Source organism: Oryzias latipes, chromosome 5 (assembly GCF_053564925.1).
Source record: "Oryzias latipes strain Hd-rR chromosome 5, Olatipes_Hd-rR_3.1".
NCBI lineage: Eukaryota > Metazoa > Chordata > Actinopteri > Beloniformes > Adrianichthyidae > Oryzias > Oryzias latipes.
Genome location: NC_136241.1, coordinates 21,090,903 through 21,115,721, shown reverse-complemented (window position 1 = coordinate 21,115,721; position 24,819 = coordinate 21,090,903). Strand labels below are relative to the sequence as shown.

General features: G+C 37.3%; 1 protein-coding gene across 14 annotated transcripts in view; it reads left to right on the top strand.

Annotated features, from left to right (window-relative positions):
* grip2b (glutamate receptor interacting protein 2b) overlaps positions 1 to 24,819 on the top strand; it is a 242,854-nt gene that overhangs the window by 182,371 nt on the left and 35,664 nt on the right. For 7 of the 14 annotated variants that reach the window (XM_078947469.1, XM_023955041.2, XM_078947474.1 and 4 more), the window contains exons 2-8: positions 9,118 to 9,195; positions 13,642 to 13,777; positions 13,871 to 14,016; positions 15,311 to 15,397; positions 16,652 to 16,727; positions 22,555 to 22,700; positions 24,256 to 24,403. In XM_078947469.1, the coding sequence (XP_078803595.1) occupies positions 9,118 to 9,195; positions 13,642 to 13,777; positions 13,871 to 14,016; positions 15,311 to 15,397; positions 16,652 to 16,727; positions 22,555 to 22,700; positions 24,256 to 24,403 (817 nt within the window). Of the gene's footprint in view, positions 1 to 9,117; positions 9,196 to 13,641; positions 13,778 to 13,870; positions 14,017 to 14,767; positions 14,981 to 15,310; positions 15,398 to 16,651; positions 16,728 to 22,554; positions 22,701 to 24,255; positions 24,404 to 24,819 lie in introns of those variants that run through there. The other 7 variants (XM_078947472.1, XM_078947475.1, XM_023955039.2 and 4 more) reach the window with 3 other exon arrangements.

Sequence of the window (24,819 nt, the reverse complement as noted above, 5' to 3'; positions counted from 1 at the left end):
GCTTTGTCATGGTACGGAGAACACGTCAATGTAAGGGTGGGGTCATGTAAGATAGCACAAGGGTTAATAGTAGCAGATGTGACTCCTGGCAAGTCAAAAAACACATTGTGTTAGAATGTTATCTTCACTAAGCTGTTCTCACGTAAGGAGCACAAATAAACCAAACCCCCACATCCCATGTTTCTGTCTGAGGACATGCTCACGACCCACCAGGTGAATGCTGAATCAGCTGAACCTGCGGCATGTTGTCTACCATTCTGATGCATACTTAAGTTATCAGTGTTTGAGATTTTTTGATATTATGATCTTGGTGGGAATCTCTGATGATAGAATCACAAATTAAAATAAAAAATAACACCAGATAACCTTGGCGGGAGAAAAAAATACTAGCAAACTAAGATCGTCAATGCTTTACCATCTTTATTTTTAACTTTGATTTAATTCAATTCTTTTTTTATTTAGTCCTCATGAAGGATATCATTACTTGGGTTGTTAGATGTAGAGTTTTGAGTGTGTTTAAAAACATCGCCATGGGCTGTGTTTGATGATTTCGCTTATACCTCAACTTTGTTGCACATCGGCCTGAGCTGTGCAGTGATTTCGGACTCCATTAGGTGTATCATTGGACTCTGACACTAGACAATATCTGCATATACAAAATTTACATTTGACACTGAGAGGACATCCACAACCACATTCTAACTTTATTAAGCAGAAGTGCCATGAACATTTGTACTAGGCAAAGAGGGACAATGATGTGATGTTTTATGTATTTTTTCTTGTTTTTTTTGTCCAACCCAGAGCATCCATGGATGTAATGTCACTAAGAAGTGTGCAGCGCAGTCAGGCCTCCTGGCAAGAGAAACACAGATAAGCAGAAAATGTGTAAAGTTACATTTGTGACATGCAGCAATTTATCAGCATTGTGTTTTGAGCAGTTTTGTTTTTCTTGGGGCTCATGGCTGTTAAGTTCCTGAAGCTTCCTCTGACTGTTTGCTCCATTGCCTGTCTAATAGCTTTCTTGTCACCTTGAGCAAGAATTTTTAATAACTTCATAAGTATGCAGAACCGCTGTGGGTGAACTCAGAGCAAGCTTTGGCAAAGTTTTCTTGAATACATTTTCTGTATCTTAAAAAAAAATATAGACGTGTATTCTAACTTTTTCAGAGAATGGCCTTCCGGAATTTGATCTTTGTCGTGTAGAACAGTCCGTCTTGAGTCGCATTTCACGAATGATGTTTTTAAACTTGTTCATAAAATCATTTGTGTCCAAATTCAACATCTGAGCTGCAAAAACATCAACTTTTAGACCAGAAGACTTCCAGAAATTATATTTCTGCTGAATGAAACTGCTGGCTGCAAAATGAAGCATTAGAAAAAAATGAAATTTAGGTTTTCAAATAGAATCTTTCACATATTTCTCAGTTGTCAGTGTGGAATCACTGAACAGGTTTGCATTACCATCCCAGCAATTGCTGTGATTTTCATTCTTGTATATTGTTTTAGTGAAACTGGAGGAGTTTTTAATACTTATTTCTCTTAAAACCAAAATAGTGAAGCAAATGAAGGAATGAAGGAGGAGGATCCAAGGAAACGAAATGGAGAGTTGAAATGAGGAGATCTTAAAGGTTTAGATTTGTAAGAAAATGAACAAGTTCAAAGAGGAGGACCAGGATTTTTGGAGTAATTAGGAGCCAATAGGGTTGATGCAGAACAGGGGTGATATTGTGCAAAAAATTTTAGTTAGGATTTATATGGTTGAAAGATTCTTGCACATAAAATGGCTATAATAAAATGGCACTCCTTTGCGTGTCTCAGCAAAGAAAAATTTCCCAAATTGGTTGCTCATCCAGTAGATTAAATTAATAAATTTCCTCAATAATCAAGCATTTTGTTGCTGTCAAGAGGTTTTCTTGTGTCCCTTAAATCTCTTCTGTATAGTTTTTGGTGTAGCATGTCTGTGTTTCTCCATCTGGGTTTACTATGGCTCAGGATTGTATAATGAAAGAAACACGGTCCCTTTCCTTGAAGATCAGAGACGACTGAAGTCGGCCCTTTTGATTCAAACACATGGGGAAATTGATTTTACAAGTTGAGAGCTTCTGCATGTGCCCACCCTTTTTTCTGAAAAAAAAAACAACAACAAAAAAGACAGGAAATCCCAAAACAGAAAAAAAAGAGGTCACTAACGATCATCCAACTACATATAAGATTTCTGGTGTGTCCACTTGAGGATGTATGTAGGAGTGGGATTGGTGCTTTTGTCTTTGTGTGTTGTAATGATTGGATCGTTTGCTTTCCTTTGTTATCAGTTGGATCTTCTGGTTTGTGTTTAATGAAGACTCTAATGACCATCGGTCAACTACAACAGAACCTTTTTTTTCCATTTTGGCTTTATCATTATCCGAATTAGCTGGTTTGGACAAACCTAAATAACAACTGAAACTGCAGTGTTGCTTCAGCCTTGGCGAAAAGATCTATGTGACCGGAGGCCTTTTACACCTCTGGAGCATTAAGACTCTAACAAGTGGTAAAATATTATTTGATCTTGATGTTTCTAAAATATTATTTAGCACCTTCATCTTCCTTTTTTGCCTTTGTAGGCTTAATTGGATTAGCCGTGTTATAGTTTGCATTGCTGCCCCTCTTGAAACAGAAAAAACACATTATGTTACCCACAAACTCTTAAAATATGAAATATTTTGTCACATACAACAAGAGGAAAGCATGACTTTCCTCAGACTCTTGAATCAGATCGAATGGAGCTCAAAAAAGAGTTTTCAAATACGTGAGGCAGTCATTCTGCTCAGGATCTTCCTGCAAACAATGCAGAACATCTGAATGGAGCAATTCCAATAAAAATATCATGCCGTGAAATCCAAGAATGACCTTCACGAGGATCTTTATTCAGCTCAGAGGGAGAGTAGTTGATGGAAATCAATCTGTTGCTTTGTGATGTCATCAGTGGCTGTGTTATATTCAGAACATTTTCAAAAATACAAATGGAAACGGTGATATAATCCTGTTCAGAAATAGCTCTTTTTTGAGGAAGTGTTTTCCATTCCAAAGTATTCTGTCATTTTATATTTTCTATATCTATTGATTCACTGCTATAATAGCTATTCAAATTTCTTAAGGTAGGAAAAGGTTTACATTTATATTTTATTTATTTATTCTACTGATTTTGCTAAGCACCTTTTGTTTGATTTTCAATGTACAATAAGTCTCTCAAAATATAGGTTGAATTGTTTAATTGATTTGATTGTCATGTATTGCGTGCAAAAGATATATTTTTCAGTAAATTTGAAGTTACAAAACATTACATTAATATAACATTATGCAAGTTTTTAAAGTAGGTTTCCCTTTTACGCAATTAAATGTATTGCGTCCTTTTAACAATTTCCAGACATGACTTGTTTTCCTTCCTCCTTACACTTTTGAAATATGCAGCAGTTTCCTTGTAGTGCTTTGAAATTGCGCCTCTCCTCGGAGGTGACAGTGAAAAGGAGGGCAGTGTTGTTTAGTACCGTAGTTTAGCGATCCTCTCTGAGGTGTGATGAGTTTAATCATTAAGATTTTGTGGATTCGTTTTGCCTTGAAACCCCGTTCCTAAGTCATCTGGCTGACTGATTTCCTGCTGTGGCACAGAGAGAACCCAAGAGGCTTCTCATCAACACTCGCGCTCAAGAAAAACATACCAACACTAAGTTCTGCTTAAAAAAAAGAAAGGAGTAATGCAAGTACAAAAAAAGTACAAGATGAAAACCTTTATGTGCTTATCCATTAGAGATACAACCCACTCATGCCACTTTTCCAGACCCACTCATTGTAAAATCAACATTTGAACCCATTTTGCAAAAACATCCACTGCTCAACAATCCTTCCACAAATTCAGGAAGCTGCTTTCCATCGGCCCCTCTGTCGCTCTGCCTGATAAATTGATGTCTGTTTGTGAATAATTGGTATGTGATCAGGGTAATGACTCCTGGCACTGTCAGGTTACCGAGTTGCAAATGAGGCGCCAGATTGTCCTGCGGCAGCATGAATGCTTGAGGAGCGAGCATGTTCTCAGGCTGATTGTGAGCCATCTTGGCAGAATAAAAAATATTTATCTTTGGGGATAAAAGGATGTTTTTCACAAACAGATTAATGAAGTTTTGCTGCAATGGCAGTAAGTATGCTGAGCCATTTTCTAAAAGCTCTTTTGACTTTGACCACAAAGCATCATCCAATCATTATCAGTCGTGTAACATCTCATGTTCTGTGTTATTCACTCAACATATTGAAGTCCCACTCCGATTATTTTTTTGTCTACTTTCAAAGCGTTCCCAGTGGTCTGTTGATTTTTGTTTTTTTGCCAAAATCCTAAAACCTGGGTCATTTTCTAGAACATAGTTTCTGCAGAGCGGCAGAAGTTCATTAGAAGTTTATCTTGAGTTGACTGTTGGCATGGAGCAACCTCTTCATCCCCCCCGCCCATTACTGAGAGCTCTCTGTTTCCACGCTCTCTCGCTAACTTACATCCCCTCATGCCCCGAACCCAACTGTTCCGGTGCAACAAGAATAGTCATCTTGGAGCCATGCAGCTGTGCAGTTTTGAGCCAGATGCCAGCTCAGACAAGGAAAACAAAGATGTACATGGAGCTAGTCATCTACAAGGATGCATTAGATTGGAGCGGAGCAGAGAGCTTGTGGCCCGCCCAGTGTATTTTCTATGTCACAACTACAGTCTTTTTCACAATGCATTTTTTGTCTGCTCCTGATTCTCCAGGATTGAAAAAAAGTACTGTACTCAGAAAATATACGGAGACCCTAAATTCAATTCAATTCAAATTTATTTGTATAGCCCAAAATCACAACAGTCGTCTCGATGGGCTAAAGGGACATAGAAGTAAAAAAAAATTAACACTTGTTTGTCATGCGCACGAGAAAAACATTGGTACACTTAGGAAACTAAGTGGTCAGTTGTGAACAGGAGACTCTGTCAGAGTCTTTTACCTGAAAATAATAATACATGAGTTTAATTGTGTTTATTCTGGTGCACTGCGCATGACTTTCTTTCTGGTTCCCACAACTTACTTTCTCAAGCACACAAGAAACCAGTACTTCTTTTTTTATTTTTGTTTTTTTTGTTTCCATGTTCCGTTAGCGGCTATGTAGAAATGCAATTTTGGTTTTAATTATCTTTATATAAGTCCTCCATCATTAGAAAAATGCCCCAAGAACATGTTAAAAACACCAAAAACACACATTTTCCTTGGCGTTGGTATTTAAAAGCCATAGAGGAAGACAACATGCACACGTGTTATGTGTCCAACAGACCATAGTGGTGGCTCTATGGTGACATAAACTGAATCCCACATTGCTCCTGAGATTATAGGTTAGCGCCAGTGTTTTGCAGCGGAGGCGCCATCAGTTTGCGAATGTGTGTGAATGTGTGTGTGTGCATGGGTTAATAGGATTGTGACTTTAAAGTGCTTCAGGCCTTTAAGGAAGGTAGAGAAATGCTATGCAACTATATGGAAAATACACTTGTAGCTCTTGGAAAAAAAAAAATTCTGTGTCCACAACCTGACTTCTTTTCAATTAAAGGAAAGTAAACCAATTATAAGAAAGTCTTACTGTGCCATGTGAGGGATTTTATTTTGTGTGATCAAGCCTTCCCCTTTGAAAGAATACCTATTATTTTTTTTACAGTTATTAGAAATGTAATTTAAGAAACATTTTGCTTTGTCAGGTCTTTAAAGAGAGATTATAAAACTTGAAGGTTGAACTTTACTTTCTAACTTCTCACTGAGCATCTGCAGGTTCAATTCAATCATTTGATCGTAGGTGGTATTTTACTCAACTGTCAGCTAGAAAAATGCAATAAGACCAGCAAAATGATATTTTAGGCACAGCATCCAAGAGCCAATGAGATCAGGGACGACAAATGATACTAGATATCATGGGAAAATTTGATTTATGAATGAAAACTGGAAATGGGGTTCACGAAGAAGACTCATGCACACAGATTGCAGTCAAAATCAGATGCTGAAAAAAACTGCTATGGCCTAAAACTCCTAAATATTGCATCTTTTAAGCTAGTGTAAGCTAATACTTGAAAAGTACAACCTAAAAGATTCTGCTCTGGGTCTTTCCAAGTGATTTGCTGAGCTGATGTTAATAAGCTGTTTCAATCCATTTCCGCTCAGCGAGTTAAGCAAAGGATATTTACGTTTGAGCTGAGGTTTAATTGCCCCGATTTAAAATGCAGTGTAATGACACTTCTGGAGTGTGGTACGAAAGATGATGAAAAGTGGCTTATGAATAGTTAAAGTCATCTCTGATGGAGTGGAGGTTGTAAAGTAGGACACATCCCCTTCCATCAGAGCTCCAACAACACAGCCTCAGCTCCTGTCACAGCTGTCGAACGCAGTTAAAGAATGTGGGACGCCAATACTTTGTGCCCGTCGGATCACGGATGAGCTTAAAATAAATACACAGATCTCAGTGTGGTCAACAAGAAACCCTTTGGTACTAAGTTTAGATGCGTTTCTGTGAGCACCTGCTGCAGGAACAATAAAATTGTTCTGGATGTTCTTAATTTGCTGGTTCATTCAAAGGCAGCTTCAGCATGCAGATGTTAAATATAAAAATTGTAAGGAGCCAAAAAAAGTCTTAAGAATAGCGTTTTCAGGAATGATTTATGCAGGGGTGGAGCAATAACATTTTATATGAGGGGGACAGAAGACTTTGGAAGGGTGGCAAAATACTAGAGTGGAAGGCCATTACAAATAAGAGGATTTAAAACTATGTATTTCTAGAGTTTTATTGAAAATATTGTTTTCATTTCATTTAAATCTACTGCTTTTGTTATGTTTGCAATGCTTAAAGATATTGCATTGAGGATTTCTAATTCTTTGTCAATAACGTCACAAATATCGGCTCAAAAATTGGGGGCAAGTGTGGGGCAAAGCTTTTTTGTTAGGGGGGCACAGCCCCCTTTGTCCCCCTTGGAGCTTTGCCTATGAATTTATGTTATCGAGATGCTTTATTAAAAAAAATTATCGAAAAGTGTAACTCTTCTAGCCTGGAAGAAGCAGGGATGTCTTAATCTACAGATTTAAAGTTAAGGGTTTCTGGTTTAGGTTAAATGGGTTTATAAGAGATTGGCTGTGACAAAAAAACAAAACAAAATAAAATTACACATTTTTGTCTTCTCTTTTTTGTCAAGCCTGACCAAAATAAAACACAATTCTCTGAGATCTCAGGACAAAAAAATAAGAAAATAAGAAAGGGAATCCCCACAAACGAATCCAAACTCCTTTACCACATTCCAGGGTAAAATAAACAACCTCTTGATCCAAGATGTCCAGAAAAACCCCAGTGCGTGGATGGTTCACCTTTGATCTGTAAGAAGAGTCCAACGGAAAGAAAAACCAGTCTGCAGCCAAGCGTGCAGAGCAATAACTAAAACTGCACCAAAAAAAACCAAAAATACAAGATAAATATGTCTTACTCTATCCAATTAAGTTCCTACAGTACTGACATCTATAAAACCACTGATGGCAAAAAAAAAGGAACTATATATCTTCTCCAAACATAACAGAAATACATTCACATGAACTGCAACAAGAGCAAATGCAGATAAAAAGTGACAAAAAAATGGCTCACTACATCATCTGTGCAGGTCTGCTGGTTTACGACACAAGGTAAGATAAAGTAATATCATGAGGTATTCAATTTTTCTACGAAACAAATCCTGACTGGTTTAATGTACAACTGCAACATGCACTCATATGTATAATAGCTACTACCTATATGCCCGTTACTCTACTGCAACATATATACTGTTTACACATGGTATAATTGGAAATTAAATCCCACAACTCACCAGGATGTTCCATATACATTTGTTTCAGAATCGTGTTGTTCTAAACAGCTTGTCTGCTCGGCTTTTTCTTCTTTATTTATTTATAGAGAGACATCAACTAGAGCAGCATCAGAGACTTAAGCAGGGAAATCAAAGAGATCTGCTATCGTAGAGACATTTCAAAAACAGAAGAACCTTGAGGTTCATCTTTTGTAGTCTTGCAGTTTTGCTTGTTTTTTTCAATGTAATTTTAGAGTTTTGTTGTGATTTTTTTATGTTTTTATACCAACACTCCGTTTTGCGTCCTGATTGGCTGTTGACAATCACTCTCCTATGTGCCGTGTCTCCTGCACAGAATGCGCTCAGCTTTCCAAATCTCTGATCACAGGCAGACCTTGTTTTCATTCCATAATAGTGGACCCATTTCTTTTGCCAAGTTTTGAACTTTGAGAGTCTAAACAAGAGAGAAAAGTGTGAAAATGTCCATGTCTGTCTGAAAAAGGTGTATTTTATATACATTGTGAAGTTAGGGGCTTTACACCCTTAAACCATCTGTAATACTTCTTTGTGGACTTTATCTATCACAGGCTTTTCTTAGAACGTAACCTTCGTGATAAACGAGGGGGCCACTGTAGTCCTATACAACTCCAGTTTCATGTGTATTTGATTTATATTTCCTTTTTTTTCCTTTTTTTGTCCCAAATCCTTTTGGTGGAGTGTGTTTTATTAAATTGATGTTTTTGTAATCATTTTTTTTTCCACCTCATCCTTTTGAGTTTTTTGCAAATTCCCTCATTGATTGAGTTTCCCTCATAGTCGGTAGTTTCAAAGTGCAGCTTTACATCTGTGGCTGTTTGCAGTTGTCACGCAAATGACAAAAAACTGTATAAAACATTTTTAACACTGTTTTGGGGATCCTTTGGCTATGTTTTATTTTAGAATTTAGTTAAAAATGTAAATCGTGTCTTTGTAACCAAAACAGTGATGTCCAGATTAAACCCTAAGATTTTACCTACTCAAATAAAAGCTATATTTTAATGTAATAATCTTCTTCTTTTTCCACTTTCATTTTCTTGGAGCAGCTGTTATGAATGCATAAAAATATTTGTCTCCTGAAAAAAAGAGCATGACGATGTTTGTTTGTTGGTTTCCATGACTGCACAATTTAGCATCAATTTCTGAGAAAATGTATTACTGGTTAGCAGAGCCATTGGGCAGAAAGCCACTCATCTAACATCTCAGCTTTGTTTGTTTTTCTCTAGATGATGGCCCTTATGGAAAAACCAAGGACATATCTGGACCAGAGCAAACCATGACCCTGAGGAGACACAGTATACCAGGTATAGGGCCCGGTCCTGCCCCAACATGTTAATACCATCACTACTGACTTTAAAACTGTTTGTTCATACACAAATTTACAGAAAAAAATACTTCCTTTATTATTTGTGTTGCCATTAGTGGTTGAAAGTGAGGTTGAAATATAGCTCTAAAACAAAAGAAGTGCTAAATAATCCAAGAAAACAAGCATTTTAAATTATTTGCAAACAGAATGTATTTTAAGAAAATTCCCTAAATGTGCTCCTCAGAGAACCGTAACTTTTGGACTATAAGTTGCAGAGAAATGAAAAGAAAAGAAAAGCATAGTAAAGAAAAAAAAATTCAAAATAAATCACACTTTTGGGAGAAATGTGTTTAACATAATACGGTAACAAGAACATTTCATCTTGAAATGCAAATTGAAATAACCAAATAGAAAACAATAGTAGACTGAATACATGCACACTTCACTACCATAACACATTGATGCATCTGTGACGATTTGGAACAACTTCACCAAGCCTGGCATGAAACTGAGCGGCACTTTTTCTTCTATCTCGCTGTCAATTGCAAATGCTAACACATACCTACAACACGCTCTAGCGGTTTTTGCTATATATTTTTAACTAATCATATAAAAGTTGTACCTAAGTATGTGTGGCACATCCAGACAAACTATGCAAAAACCAAGACTTACACTCCGAAAATTACGGAACATCAAATTATCTAATTAATTATGGTAAAAATAAGGGTAGTAAGTCAACAAGAGTTTTGCCCTCAAATATAAATGATATTGGTAAAACATCACAGGTGACACCACTTAAAGACATAAGATACAGGAAAAGCTTTTGTACTGATGGATGGGGTATGTTGCTGTTAAAATCATTTGTTAAAACCTTTCTTTTATGCAAATAAAAACTGTTTCGGGGCTGATGAATAAATGGCTCTTTGCAGACGGTGGATTATAACCCACATATTCTCGCATGAACAGGCACAGATAAGTGTGTTTTGAAGCACTTCACTGATCCTCATTGCCACCTGAGGGATTTGTCGAACTGAGACACCTCACGCCAGCCCCTCGTTTGACTGTGAGCGGGTACGCGGCTGTGCATTTGTGCTTAATGAGAGCAAAAAACACAGCTCTGATGTACAGCCTTCATTTTCTGTGATGTATGGCCTACATATAATGGGGAATTCAGATGTTAAGGAAACAAGTGTAAACAAAGTACAAATATGGAAAGTCTTTTAAACCGCATAAGTCAATATGTCGTTCAAAACAGGTAATGGACAACTTGAGAGATATTTTATACTTTCATCAGATAAATGTGACTAAGGCATTCATTGGCAGCCTTTATGTTTTACTATTCTTTGCTGCATCATTTGGCTTTCAGGTGTTTTATTTTGAAACAAGCTTGACTAAGACCTGTCAGAGAAGTCATCCTATGCTTTCATCTAAGTTTTCATTATGCTTCCCAAATCCCATTAAGTTGTTTACTGGAAGAGGCTGAATATGAATTGAGGCTCTGTTGTGGAAAAGTTCTTGTAGTTCCTCTGGATGTTGTGGTGCTTTTGTTTACAGTCTTGTTTAATGAAGCATTTGGGGAATATTCCATTTGTTTGGTTTTCCCCCCTGTAAAGATAATACTGCTTAAGTCCTTTAGACCTTTGTTTTGCCAAGTCAGGAGAGTTCCTCTCAGTGAGCAGCGAGGTGGCTTTTGAAAAGCCTCTCATACTTTTAAAGAAATCTTTGTTTCAGTTAGGGTTTAATTAAAATAAACCAATTAGTCTAGAATTCTTGGTTTTTTTTTCGCTCTTTGATTATCCCAGAATTTGTCTGATTTTTAAAGTTATTTTTTCCCCCAACCATTAGTAAAGTATAGTATTGGATCTTGCTTTAAGAGTAAGGGTTTTTATGGGGGGGATTGGTCATTTTTTATTTTTTCCATCTTAATTAAAACAAAAAAGGTGCAGACAAAAAGTGTATTCCTTATGCAACAGCTTAAATTAGATGAGGCGCAATATAGAAAAGTTCAATTTTTTAAAATCTTTTTTAAACAAAAAAAATGCTATTACTTTTATTTTTCCTTTAAAAAACTTTTTAAAGTGGTTTGTGTATTTTTGAATTATTATCTACCTTTTACAATTTTCATCAGTGTCTTTGTTTTGCTTTTTTTTTCATAAAACCACCCATATGCTTTAGTTTTAATATTTTTAATACACCTATTGCTTTAAGGTTCAAAGAATTGACTTTTTAAGAAAATTTGAATATTTTTTTTGCATAATATTCTCAGCACATTCATGTAAATGAATTGTCTAATCGGAAATAATATGCTTTCAATAACTTAACTTACCAATGTAGTTGTTGACAGTAGTCAATCAGCTGAAAAATAATGTAGCTTTTATTCATAATAGTGATAAAAAGATGTAAGATAATGACAGGTAAAATATTTCAACATACATTTTCAAGCATGCTTTTTTGAAGAGTGTCCCTTTATGCTGCATAGTTGGTTAGGGATTGTGGTCCAATCGAATGCCAGTCTTCTTCAGTCGTAATGATAATAATAATGGATTGGATTTTTCCGTGCTTTTCCAGATGCTCAAAGCGCTTACAATGTGCATCTATTATTCATTCACTCCTCATTCATACTTGGTGATGGTAACTACTGATGTAGCCACAGCTGCCCAGGGGCAGACTGAGAGAGACATGGCTGCCAGTTCACGCCTGCTGCCCCTCTGACCATCAGCGGGACATTCATGCACATTCACTCACCAGTGGAGCAACACTGGAGGCAGGGAGGGTGAAGTGTCTTGCCCAAGGACACAACAACAGTTGGCTGGGGGGAGCGGCCACAAGTTTAGCTCGTGCTGGTTTGCGGCGCCTTCCGTCCGTGAAACCCGGGTTCGACTCCGGGCTGCTCCCTGTTCCCTTCTCTACCTCTGCCGGTTCCAAGCCCGGTTTGAGAAGGTTGCGTCAGGAAGGGCATCCAGCGTAAAACATTGCCAAATTTACCATGCGACTCGTTCGCTGTGGCGACCCCTGATGGGAGAAGCCGAAAGTGGAAGAAGGAGAGCCTAGGTAAATGAATGAAGGTCCTCCCGTCCCTGGAAGGGGCTTTATCACTTGAAAAGCTCAAACACGGATGCCATCACAAACTGATGTGATGTCATCCTTTTTAATTCAACCATTTGAAAATTGATTACGAAGGATAAATTAACCAAAGCGGTTTGCGCTCGGACTGAATTATATGTAATCTAATCCTTTATATATCGGAATAGAGCTGCGAAAAAAAAAAGCCTGGAGCACCAGTTCGACATTTCGCACTAATTTTCTCCCAACCATAGGTAGTGGACATGCCCTATACAAAAGAGAAGAAAGAAGAATCCCCTCTCTGCTTTTCCAGTGTGAACACCATATGCTAAACATGTGTTCAAGAATGCACATTTTAGCAAATTATTTAAATTGCATCAAATGCCCGGTGTGAACATAGCTTCAGTCGCACCCTTGGCCAAACTAAGCAAAAAAAACGCCATCTATACTACGGAAAATATGGTAGTAAAACAAAATAAGAAACACAGAAACATTTGCATTTCAACATGCCTGGGCAGGGGCCTAATTGGAATATTCTTTGTTTAATGAATTGAATCGGTAAGTTCAAAAGGGGCCCAAGTCCAAGAGGTTTGTTTTTCCAGGAAATGATTTTAATTGCATAGCTTATAGGGAGGCTACACCAAATGATTAATACTTTACCCAGATTTAGCACCAGTTCATAGCTTAAAAATGCTATAATATGAAGCACCTCACTTTGATAATTTCAGAGGACTAGAAAAATAAAGTCTTTGGACTTGGGCCCGTCTTGAATTAAACAGGGGCGCTGCCATATTGGATAACTAGTGCTGCCATCTATGGGATAAAGCAAAACCCATGCAAGAGAGGCCCAAGACCAGGAATTTTGCACTTAATGCATTTAAATGTCAAGCATAGTCTATACATTACAACGGACTTGGGACGTTTTTGCACATAATCAGATTATCTCTGATTCTAGATTTTAGAATCTAGATTATCTCTATTCTGAAAAATTGTGGGCTTGGGCCCCTTTTGAACTAAGTGATTCCATTTAGAAACATTGTTTTCCTTTATGAAGAAAATCTGTATGTATCACTTTTTCCTTAAAAAAGAAGTAGTTACTTCTTAGTGCAGATACAGGTTATGTGTCTCTGCTTTTTTAATCAGAGACACTGATTAAAAAAAACGGATTTTAATCTTTCTTTAATCAAATGGAGCTGTTAGAGTTTTGTTTTAATGAATTTTGTCTTCATTTGTAATGTATATTATTACAATTTTAGCTCCCTGCAGTCAGTCATTTTTAGACCTGAATCCACACAAAAAGGAGAACATAGAGAACCCTAAACACCTTGTCTTGTATTGTTTGTCTGTGTGTGTGTTGATGGATGTGTGTGTTTTGGGTTAGAAGCTCTGCGGGGTGTGACGATGGTGGAGCTGGTAAAGAAAGAAGGCAGTACCCTTGGACTCACAATCTCAGGAGGAACAGACAAGGACGGAAAGCCGCGGGTATCCAACCTGCGACCCGGAGGACTGGCAGCCAGGTGGAGCTCAGAACCTTCTCCAGAAGCAGACGTCTTACATCAATATGACTCTTTTCATGGATATGATCAATCTTTGGCCTTCTTTTCCTGCAGGAGCGACCAGCTCAACATCGGCGACTACATCAAGTCAGTGAACGGCATCAATCTCACCAAACTGCGGCACGAAGAGATTATTAGTTTACTAAAAAATGTAGGAGAGAGGGTTCTTCTGGAGGTGGAGTATGAACTGCCCCCTACAGGTACACATCAGCTCAAAGAAGCATGTCTGCTACTCTGCATGTTGTAAAATACAGCTGGGATATGAATGTCTTCCTGATAGAATGTCTCAAACAAATAATCTTCAATCTTTAAATGCCTCAAACAGGTTTTATTTTTTCCTAGCAGACATTGCCATTGATTGTTTCTTGATTGGCTGACAAAACCTGATTACAGTATTTTCCACTCTAAAGGGCGCACTGCACCACCAATGAATGGTGTATTTGCAAACTTGTGTCATATATAGTGTGCACTGAGGCATATAAACACAGACAAAAACGAGACTTTAAAAAGACAAAAGAGTCAGAGATAAATCAGGCAGTGAGACTTTGTTTTTTTGCATTCATCGTAACTAACTTGTTTGTAAGACATTCCATGTTAGCCACAATAGAAACATGGATGATTGGATTGCTGTTGTTTATTAAGTTTAATCTATTGAAGTAGCCAAAGGGGAATGCATAAATTAAATGGCAGAGGTCTAAGAACCAAACCCGGGGGAACCCCCATGATTGGTTCAATGCAAACATAACTGCTGCTTTTTGGATAATTAAAACTCAAGTTACACTTTGGGTTTAATCAGACACAAAAAAACACAAAAAGTGAATCTGATAACTAACTGACACCAGTCTTCTAAACCAACTCATTAACAGATGATTTGAATAAGACAGCTCAGCCAGAGTGGAATGACGGAAACCCAGGTGTAAAAAAGAATCAGGCTGAGTCTCTGGAATCCGCCAAGAAGCGATTTAATAAGTAAAATGCCACAAGGGGGGAAAAGGAAAACAAATCTCCTCAGAAGAGGGCAGACCTAATAGGAACGCACCGACACTGAGGACTGAGGAACTTCAACTTAAAGCTTGATTATGAAGTGCAGGCAGCTGTGCACTCCTCCACGGAGAGCACCAGGTAGGGGAGGGAGGAACCATCCAGGAGGACAGCTGACCTGCAGTAAGAAACCGAAAGAAAAACAACAAACTGTGTCATAAAAAAAAAACACCAAACCGTGTCACATAGTTAAATTAGCAGTCATACAGAGGAACTGTATGTGGGGAGATATATACCTTGTCATATCAGCGGGGTTGGTATTGGATGTTTTTATTGAAAATTGTAACATTTCAGCAAAGCAACAGCGTAACCTCTTTAACTCTGCTCCATTGAAACTCACAACTGACAAACGTCGCCTTTATTTTATGTTTTTGTTTGATGCTGTAAGAAACTGTCTAACACAGAAACGACTTGTGTCTGATTTTGTCTGGGTGTGATTTTCTTCTTCACAAGCTCCAGACAGCACCTCAGGAGTTATTTCAAAGACAATCGACATCTGTTTGCACAAAGAGGGGAACAGCTTTGGTTTTGTCATGAGAGGTAAACTTCTGCCAAGCAGTTTGATAATGAATAAACAAAGTAATTATGAAAGTAATTTGCTAAGTAATTAGTAAATATAATTTAGAAGTAGCAGACTCACAAATGATTTACTTTATGATATTAAAACAAGGTGTTTATGCAAAGTAATAATAGTGGTGGTATATTGATGTTGGTATTTCTATCTGTCTTAATTAATGAAGGGATAAACAGATTTCTTCAATCTGTCTGTAAATATATAAGCTTGGATTAATTTATCTACATATCTGCATTTGGTTTTTAGATTCTGCTTAATTGTTTGTCTGTTGTATCTTATTTCCCACAAAACTTATTTGACTAATATATACATTCAAGTAGGATTTAGTTAATGTGTAAGGTATTTGTGTGTTTATGAAAGTATAAACTAATAAACACAGAAATAAAAAGTGACGATTCTGCTATTAAAGAACCCTATCTATCCCATGGGATCAATCCATAGTTTTAGTCATACATCTGTAAAATACACCATGACTTGTTTTTAAGTTTTAAAAAAAGAAAAGAAAATAAGCAAGAGTAGTAAAGAAAAAAAATCCTATTGTTAAAATTTTGCACTGACATTACATTTTATCTTGTAACTAGAGGCCAGAAAGAAAAACTGAGTAATTAGTTCATATTATGCATTGATTAGTTCCGAATACTTGTAGATTATTGATTGATTAGTCAGTTGATCTATGAGGGAAAACAATTCCATTAAAATAAATTAGGTTTGCTTTTAATAGCTTGATGCAACAAAAGATACAAGACATTTCACAAAAGTTTCTGTTTGGGGCCCATTGTAGATTTTGGGCAGCAGATGTAACTTTGTAGACATAGGTTTTGTTGTGCTCATAGTGTGTAGCTTATTCTATCACTTTACTAAATTCCACCAGTCTTTGACCTGATAGTAATAATGTTATGTTTGTCTTATTTATTTTTTGACAAACAAGAAATTTTACAGGTAGAGAAATGACTTTCTTACAGTTAGTACTTACATTTTGTTAACAATGCTTTAAAGAGTCAATATTCTACCTAAATTAAATTCTTGTCGACCAAATTGTATAACTGCATCCATCTTTGAGCTCAAAGTGAACCTCTTGGTCAAATAAGCACCTGGATATTTTTAAGTCAGCAATCCGTGCCTTTATTGTTAATAGGGTTTTTATTGGAGGCTTTTCCTTAATCTTCTGCTCAATGAGTCACGTGTTTTGTGTGAGCATCTTTGTCTTCATTCTCTGACAGGTGGAACGCATGAAGACTGGCACAAGTCCCGTCCCTTAGTTGTTACGTACGTCAGGCCAGGAGGCCCCGCAGACAGGTACGCATGACTGTTTTCTGTTCCAACAAACACCGAGTGCAATCGCTCATTTGGAATAGATGTTAAACAAAACAGTAGTCGTTCAGAGTGGTCTTAAAAAGCAGTTTGTTTTTTTCAGTTATTCTTTAAACCAATAAAGAGGTCTTCCAGCAAAAACTAATACGATAAAAATAAATGCTGCAAAGTTATGACTTCCATCCAGTATAGGATGGTTTGACAGATTTGCTTGCACCCACTGACAGAAAGACTCAAGGATCTCGTGTCATTTTCTGTGACCATCACTGATATGTCGAGGTTACATGTTACTCATGGCTGCTGCAGGAGGAATCATCTCTCTCCTTTTAATGTTGTCAGTTTATTTTAGTCGTCATTGTCATTTGAGGATCCATGACAGTTTTATATGAATGTTGGTTTTGCAAACGCTTGACTACAGCACAGCGATAGCTTAACCTGTGGTGAATTCTTACATGGCAGCATCATTTTCTGGGGAAAAAAAGCTTGTAACAGTAGTTAACACAGCACCGAGTTGTATTTATGCTTTGTAGTATTTTATAACCTTTTTTTTTCCTAGCTGTTTAAGAAACTTTTTTTATTTGAGGACATTCTATTTATACTGTATGGCATCAGTCCAAAGGTGGTCAGAGCCTAAGGCTTTTTCTGATTTCCTGAAAATACGTCAAACACCTTTGATTGCACTTTCATTGTCCATTGATCTCAAAGGGAACAAAACTACAAAAGAAATGACCTTTTTCCTTATATATTACTGCAACTAAAATCTCTTTTGATTCTAAATAAATATTTTTGATTATTTGTCTATAAGTCACATTTGCTTTGAGAAATATATAATTTAATTAAACATGTTACATTCAATGTTACAGTATAAAGGTGGTTGATTTTTGGATTTTAAGTTGAAAAACCTTTTTCTTCAGTATTCTCCCTTTACACATAAGCATGACTGGTCAAAGAGAAAAAAAGGGGGATTACAGGTCCCAGCCAGCAAACAGGACCAGAGGACATTCTCAGCGTTTATTGGATTCATGCATCGCATCTTTGATTCTCCATGACTATTAATGTGTATGGTCTGTAGAAATGAAAAATTAAATGATTTACAAATCTTTCCTCCATAAATTAAACTTACTAGAGTATTAGGGAAGCCATTGACTTTATCAAAACAGATAACAGAGTGCTGACATGCAAGCGAAGACATGCTAATGCGGAGCTGATAGTTGTGTATGATGAGAGTTACCACCCTAGACTAGCTTATCCTGACCAATATTTATACATTTCTATTGTGTACCAGAGTGCATAGAGAAAAAAGCAGATGCCAAGGAAACACAACTGATTTTTTTTTTTTTTTGCTTTTGTACAGAATGAATACAACAAGCTAAACACACCCGAAATTTAAAAAATCTGTCGGGGACACACTTTGATCATTGACATTATTGCTAATAAGAATGAGTCCTTGTATCCTTATTTACACCAGTTTGATATACCAAAAATACTGTTGTCTCAACAGAGCAGTTTTCTCATCAAAATCTCTTTAAAACTTTAACATTTTAAAGAAAAACAAAAAAACTTGTTGAGAGCTCTAAGGTGTATTTCTTTTTGATACTTGGTGTTTTTTTAAGAACTTGTGCTAACCTTTTCCAGGCATTTTTGAGTCTTTCTCAAGCTACATTCACACCGCCCTCTGCAGTGCGCGTTCCAGCAATCACTTTCAGTTAAAAGTCTATATAAATGCACAGAAATTCACGTTTTAGGCTTCCTCTTTTAAAACACTTGCGTTCACACATAGCTATTTAATTTTCTATGACCATTTTTGGGCTCTCCGTACAGAACGTGTGACTTAGAATGTGCATTGAAAGTTAAACCATGTTGAACTTTGACCAATCAGTGATTTGGTAGAAAAAACTGGATGAAATTACAAAAGTGCCAACTGTTAAAACAAAATTGATCATGGGGGAAAAATTTAATAATTACGGTTTTTGCCCGACCGGAATGATAGGACACCGAGTCTTTCATTTATTGGAATAGAGCTGTGAAAGAAAAAGCCTGAAGCAAGATTCACAAGACATTTTTGCACCAAGCTCCTTCAAACTCTCAAACATTACCTGGTGAACAAAAGAAAAAAAGAAGCCCTTCCCTGCTTGTCCAGTGCAATAATGCAATTTTAGTTTGCTCTTGAATACTGGTCAACTGCCAGGTGTGAATTTAGCATAACAATCTTAATCCAATAAAGGTGAACCCTTTCTCCAGCCTATTGATTCTGTTAGCAAGACTAATATGATTAATCCAGGGATATGTAATCAATCACCTCAGATATTCCAGGAATATCTCAGCAAATTATGCAAACAAAAAAAAAAATCAGTCAAAATCCATGTTCCCTTTTCTGCTGAGTCAGACTTTTTCAGCAACAAACTTCATTTTGGCCAACAAAGTTAATCATGTAGACGGGAGAAAATGTGGACAAATTTAAGAGGATGTTAATGAAAAAGTGATAAATGCAAACTCTAAGCACCAGATGTCTCTGGGAAGACCAGTTAGATGTGGTTTAAAAGGATGGAAGATATTTAGTTTATTCTCATTCACCTTGATAAAGAGCGACAGAAAACTGCTCTTCTACTTTCAAAAATTGAAATATTTTCCAAGTGATCAAAGTGAGGCTCTTTTCCACAACCACTAAATAATTTCTGCATTAGTCTCTGGTATATTTCAGCCCTTTTTTGCCGTGCCGGCCAAAAAAGGAAAACAATCTTATATCACCCAGAACATGCTCCATTCTGGATTTCTTGCACTGCAGATAGAACAGAAAGAGACAGAGAAATGAAATACCTAATCACTCACAATTTCTGTAATTTGGTGCTAGATGGAGCTCTGAAGATGTTATTTTTACTCCGCTGGAGATATTTGTGTGAGACTCATGCAGTAGAAATCAGGGCAGATGCAGCATGGCTGCATGGAAGTGGTGACTGTTTCATGTACTATAGTCTGATTAAGAGAGTTCATGCTTTCTTTAGGGATATTTTTAGAGCTTGTGAAATGCTTGCTTTGATTTGCTCCAGCTCTTGTTTCTTCAGCATTGCATTGAATACGATTTTTAATAAGATATCCGTCTTTTGTGACACAAACGATAACCTGTATCTGGGGCAGCTCTGGTTATTTATTTTATTTGGAGCTTAAAATTTGGCAAACTAAGGAAAAAAATGAAAACATTTTTTATGTGGTAATTTTGCCTCAAGGCTGATCTGACATATCTGAAAGAAATCATCTTCAGGATGTGGGTCAGTGGAGGGGAAACGAATGCGATATTTATGCTGCTTTATATGCCAATTGCAGAGAAACTAATCCACACCAGCATGCAGTTCCAGGAATGTCTGCGTTTCCTGCTTTACCCAGTAAGGATTAAAGCAGGAGCAGCGAAATCTTCTGAGAGCTCCAGGGCTTTTTTTTTTTAATGCAGGCCCTCAAAGACTGTTTTCTCTGCATCATCAGAAACAGACAGAGGGGACCTGCAGCTCTGAAAGCAGGCCAAATGTCCCCACAGTCCTTCAGTACAGTATCTTTACACAATCTATTTACACTAAGTCCTTGCTAGGATTGCATCATTTCATCCAAAAGCTTCAAGGCTGACAGCTCTGCATTCTACTAGCACGCAGGAAGTATCATTTTGATTTTTCAATCAATCAATCAATCAAACTTTATTTATAAAGCACTTTTCATATAAAAATATAACACAAAGTGCTTTACATTAAAACACAACAAAATATAAAAACAAGCATGATGATTAAAAATAAACAAGGACAAAAATTAAAAAATAGGGCCCCCTCCCTGTACCTGGCCCCCCACTCCTTTCACACTTCCCACCCCCTAACTGATGGGGAAAGACAATGAGAAACAGGCTGAGCACGAAAACAAGATGTTGGAAACGCTGATAATTGGAACCTCCCTCTCTGTGAACAGCAGCATTACCAGCAAAATGCAGCATCACAGGCGGGGACCGCTCCACCACAGCTAAGTGGTGATGCAGGTCCCCATTCAGAGCCGCAGTGGCTGGACAGCAGCCGACCCAGAGGGAGAGGTCCCAACTGTGTGTGAACTGAGTGGGCGGACCCTAGCCAGATTTCTAAGATGATAAAAACCAGTTTTAACCACCTGTTTTATATGTGGGATAAAAGTCAGCTTAGAGTTGAAAATACCGCCCAGGTTTCTGACTGTTTCTGAATGACTTAATGAAAGTTCCTGTAGCTTCAGAAACTGTTTCTCTCTCTTGGCTTCAGGACCGATAACTAAAATTTCATTTTTCTCAATTGGTTGAGCAGAAATTTATGCAGAAAATTATTTGCCATCCATAATTTCACGTCTAAAATACAGTTAAAATTTTTAACGTGTGAGTGTTCACACAGTGGATTGTTTCTAGAAACCAGTCCTGAAAAAATGACCTTAGAACTAGACCAACATTTAGAATGCAAAGTAGCAATGAAACCTGACATTTATAGATGAAGCAAAGACTGAGTTTGTCATGTATAATCATCCAGCCAGTAGTTTAAAAGGTTTTTATAAAGCTTTATTTAATCTCCTTGATGAAGTAAAATGCAATTGTTATGAAACGATGAAATCAATTAAGTTGGTCACCTGTTTTATTGTTATGAACCATTTCAAAGTCTTGTTCTACCTTCACACATGGCATGTCATGCGCAATCAGGAACGCCTTAACGCGGTTTCTTATACGTTCTTTTAGCATAAGGTGTTCACACTGCACTGTCACTACCCGATTCTAGAGCGTGTAGCTACAGTTGGAAGAAGCTTGGTGTGAAATGTCAAAGTGGGGAAATCTTACGAATTGTGCTTCACGGTTTTTCTTTCACAGCTGAAAGATTTGGTGTCATATAATTCCAGCAGGGCACAAACTGTAATTTTTCGTTTTTCCGCCGTGATCACTTTTTAAACTGTTGGCACTTATCTGAACTACCAAATTCAAGTCCCTACCTGGTCAAAGATTAACTGGTTTAACCTTTAGCGTGCGTTCAATTGTCGTGCATTTTGTAAGTAAAGCCTGAAAACGAACTTAAAAACTCCCATAGAGACATGTGAATGCGAGGGTTTTGAACGCCGAAACCGTAAAAACGCATATATAAGTGCATTTGCAAAAACTTCTCATTGGTAGTGGTTGCTTGAACAGTCAGCCAACTTATTTTAGGCTCTGGACAAAGCTAAAATGAATATTTATCATTCCGCTTCATTGAACTTCATCAGCAGGACTTTTAAAAAGTAAGACCTGAAATGTCCCAGCTTGATATTCAGCATCAAGCCGATAATTGGGGACATTGGACCACCATGAGGCTTCTAAGACTGACCATGACTGCAGCTCAATGGTCCCTTTGAAAATTTTCAAAGTATAGTATAGTACATAGTATATGCCAGTCAGAGTCACCAGTCAGAGTCACCGTTTTCCAGCCCAAGGTTCATCTAAAAACCACTAGATCCCACAAGAAAATGTCCAAAATGTTACTCAGTGTTATCTATTATTTAGCTGTAATTAAAAATCCACTAGTTAGTGGACACATATTTAATTTATTATTAGTAGATAAACATCTCATAATGGCAGGTGAGGAAGTTGACAGGTGACAGTCCCTCATCTGCTTCCCCTGACCACCACATCACTGGTTGAAACATATTTCAATAACGAACTAGAAACCACAGAACTGACTACAAACCCGTCCAATCTGGCAATACTGTCAAAGCAATTATAATGAGACAGATAAGGAGTTTGAGCTTAAATTATTTCATATGAAATCATATTCTGTTACCCCACCAACTATGTGTGCAGAGAGGGGACGCTGCGGCCCGGGGACCGCCTCCTGAGCGTTGATGGTGTGCCATTGCACAACGCCGGCCACAATGAAGCCCTTAGCGTGTTGGGGCAGTGCAGCCAGGAAGCCCTGTTCCAGATCGAGTATGATGTCACCATCATGGGTAAGATCCAGACATAAAGAGACACAAATGAGAGCCACACATTTCAAACATGTTTGACCCTGCCTCTTTTTACTAAGAAAGATTAATTAATCTTACTCCAAAGAATTAAGAGAATTCCTTGTATCATTTCCTTATTTTTGTACAATGATATGTAGGAGTTAACATGCCCTGCTTTTGAGTATCTAGTTGTTCTGTTCAGATGTGAGTGAAGGATGGAGCTTGAGATTGATTTGTAGAGCAGCATTAGGAGTTAAGTGGATGTTCCTGCCCTAATTCATGTCCTGAAGCTAGAGATTGTGAATGAAAGGGTTAATAATAATGTATACAAGTGTCTAAAATGGACTTCTATTGCAGGAAATTTTGGTTCTCCTTTACCCATTGGGTACAAAGCTTTGATATTCCTTGGAACTACTCAATACATTCCAGAGGGACCAAGCCTTTGACTTCAAGTCCCATGTCAAGAACAACAAGCCTTAAGTGAAGTCCAAGTCCTAATGTTGAAGGGTTCACGTCCTTTTGAGTCCTTTTAACAACAGAGCAATAATACTTACACAGACCATGTGTTCTTTGAGGAACTATATCAAAGCATGGCAAGAATATTTACTAAATATTAGCTAAATTCGCATCTGGACACATCCCCTACCCCTAAAAAAACCACAATTTTTTCTCTATAAAACAAACAATTTTACTATGTTTGCAATTTAACAGCAAATGTACAGTCTCCTTGATTTAACTGTGCAGCTAGCAGTTCTTTAACAGATAAGCTAGCATCAGTTTTTTGTGCAACCTTAAGTATTAAACAAAGTTGGACGTTGTTGAGTTTTTGTCTGCTATCTTGACCTCCGTGCTCTGTAAACTGCAAACCGCTTTTTGTTTAAACCTCAACGTTTTCATATCCGACCATGATAACTCATGGAATCATTTTTTACAAACAAAAGCTAGCGCCTTGTTTGACAGATCTTCTTCATTGGTTGTCCTGCAACTTGATTGGTTGGATAATGTTGGATCAAAACAAAAGGGACTTAATTTGATTGGATGTTGTGCCAAAAGCATACACAGATGCAGAAACACAAAGAGTGATCTAGGTCAACATTTTTTTATTTTTGTGCTGTTGGGGAGAATCGTTCATCTTTTTGAGCCAAAGAAACATGAAACGACAAAAAAGAAATGGAACAAAGTATTCCAAAATTTGTCTATGTTGTTATTTCTCATTTAATAATTGTCCGTTTGTTTAGACACTTCAAGGTTCAGCTGAAATCTTATATGAAATAAATAACTGAGATTTTCCTGATTTTAGAAAGCGACACATTTTACAAGGGTATTTAAACTTTAGAGGATGAATAGAATAGAATTGAATACAATAGAACAGAACAGAATAAAATAGAATAGTATTTTATTGATCCTAAGGGAAATGACTTGGTTTCAGTACAACCCAGAACATGACAGACAACAGGAATACACACATACTGTTCAAGGTAGACTGCAGACTGTCTCTGTTGTTTCAGAACAGTACAGGCAGAATGACAAAGTCTGACAACAGATTTTTCCATACTAGACACGGTGACAAACGCCTCTGGACCGCTGCTGGTGGAGATCGCCAAATCTCCAGGGGCAACGCTGGGCATCACGCTCACATCTGCAAGCCACCGCAACAAACAGGTCATAGTCATCGACCGAGTCAAGCCTGGCAGCGTGGCGGACAGGTGTGTACTTAACTTCTCGTGCAAAAAATCAAAAGATTTGGCAAAAATGTTACATTTGTTGGAGATAAAACAAAACAGCTGTAGATGTTTTGTAGGGATTCACCTTTTTTCTATTTTTGGGGACCAAATAAAAATGATCTCTTTAGGATTATGAGCTCTTCTCACAGCATAGGCAGGTTTACAACTAAATAAATGAGTGTCCTTTTCATGGAATATTGCGGGTTGTTCCACATACCAGGGGCTGTTTTTCTGCTGGGTTTTGTTCAGAAGAGTACAGACTATTCTGGTTGTGAGCAATTGGAAGTGGAGAGGAGATACTTGGGATATTAATACAACTATAAAGTATTTTTAATAACTACCATCTTGTTCAATTAAAAATAAAAACAAAGGGAGAACCTCAAAGCTTCATCACAGAT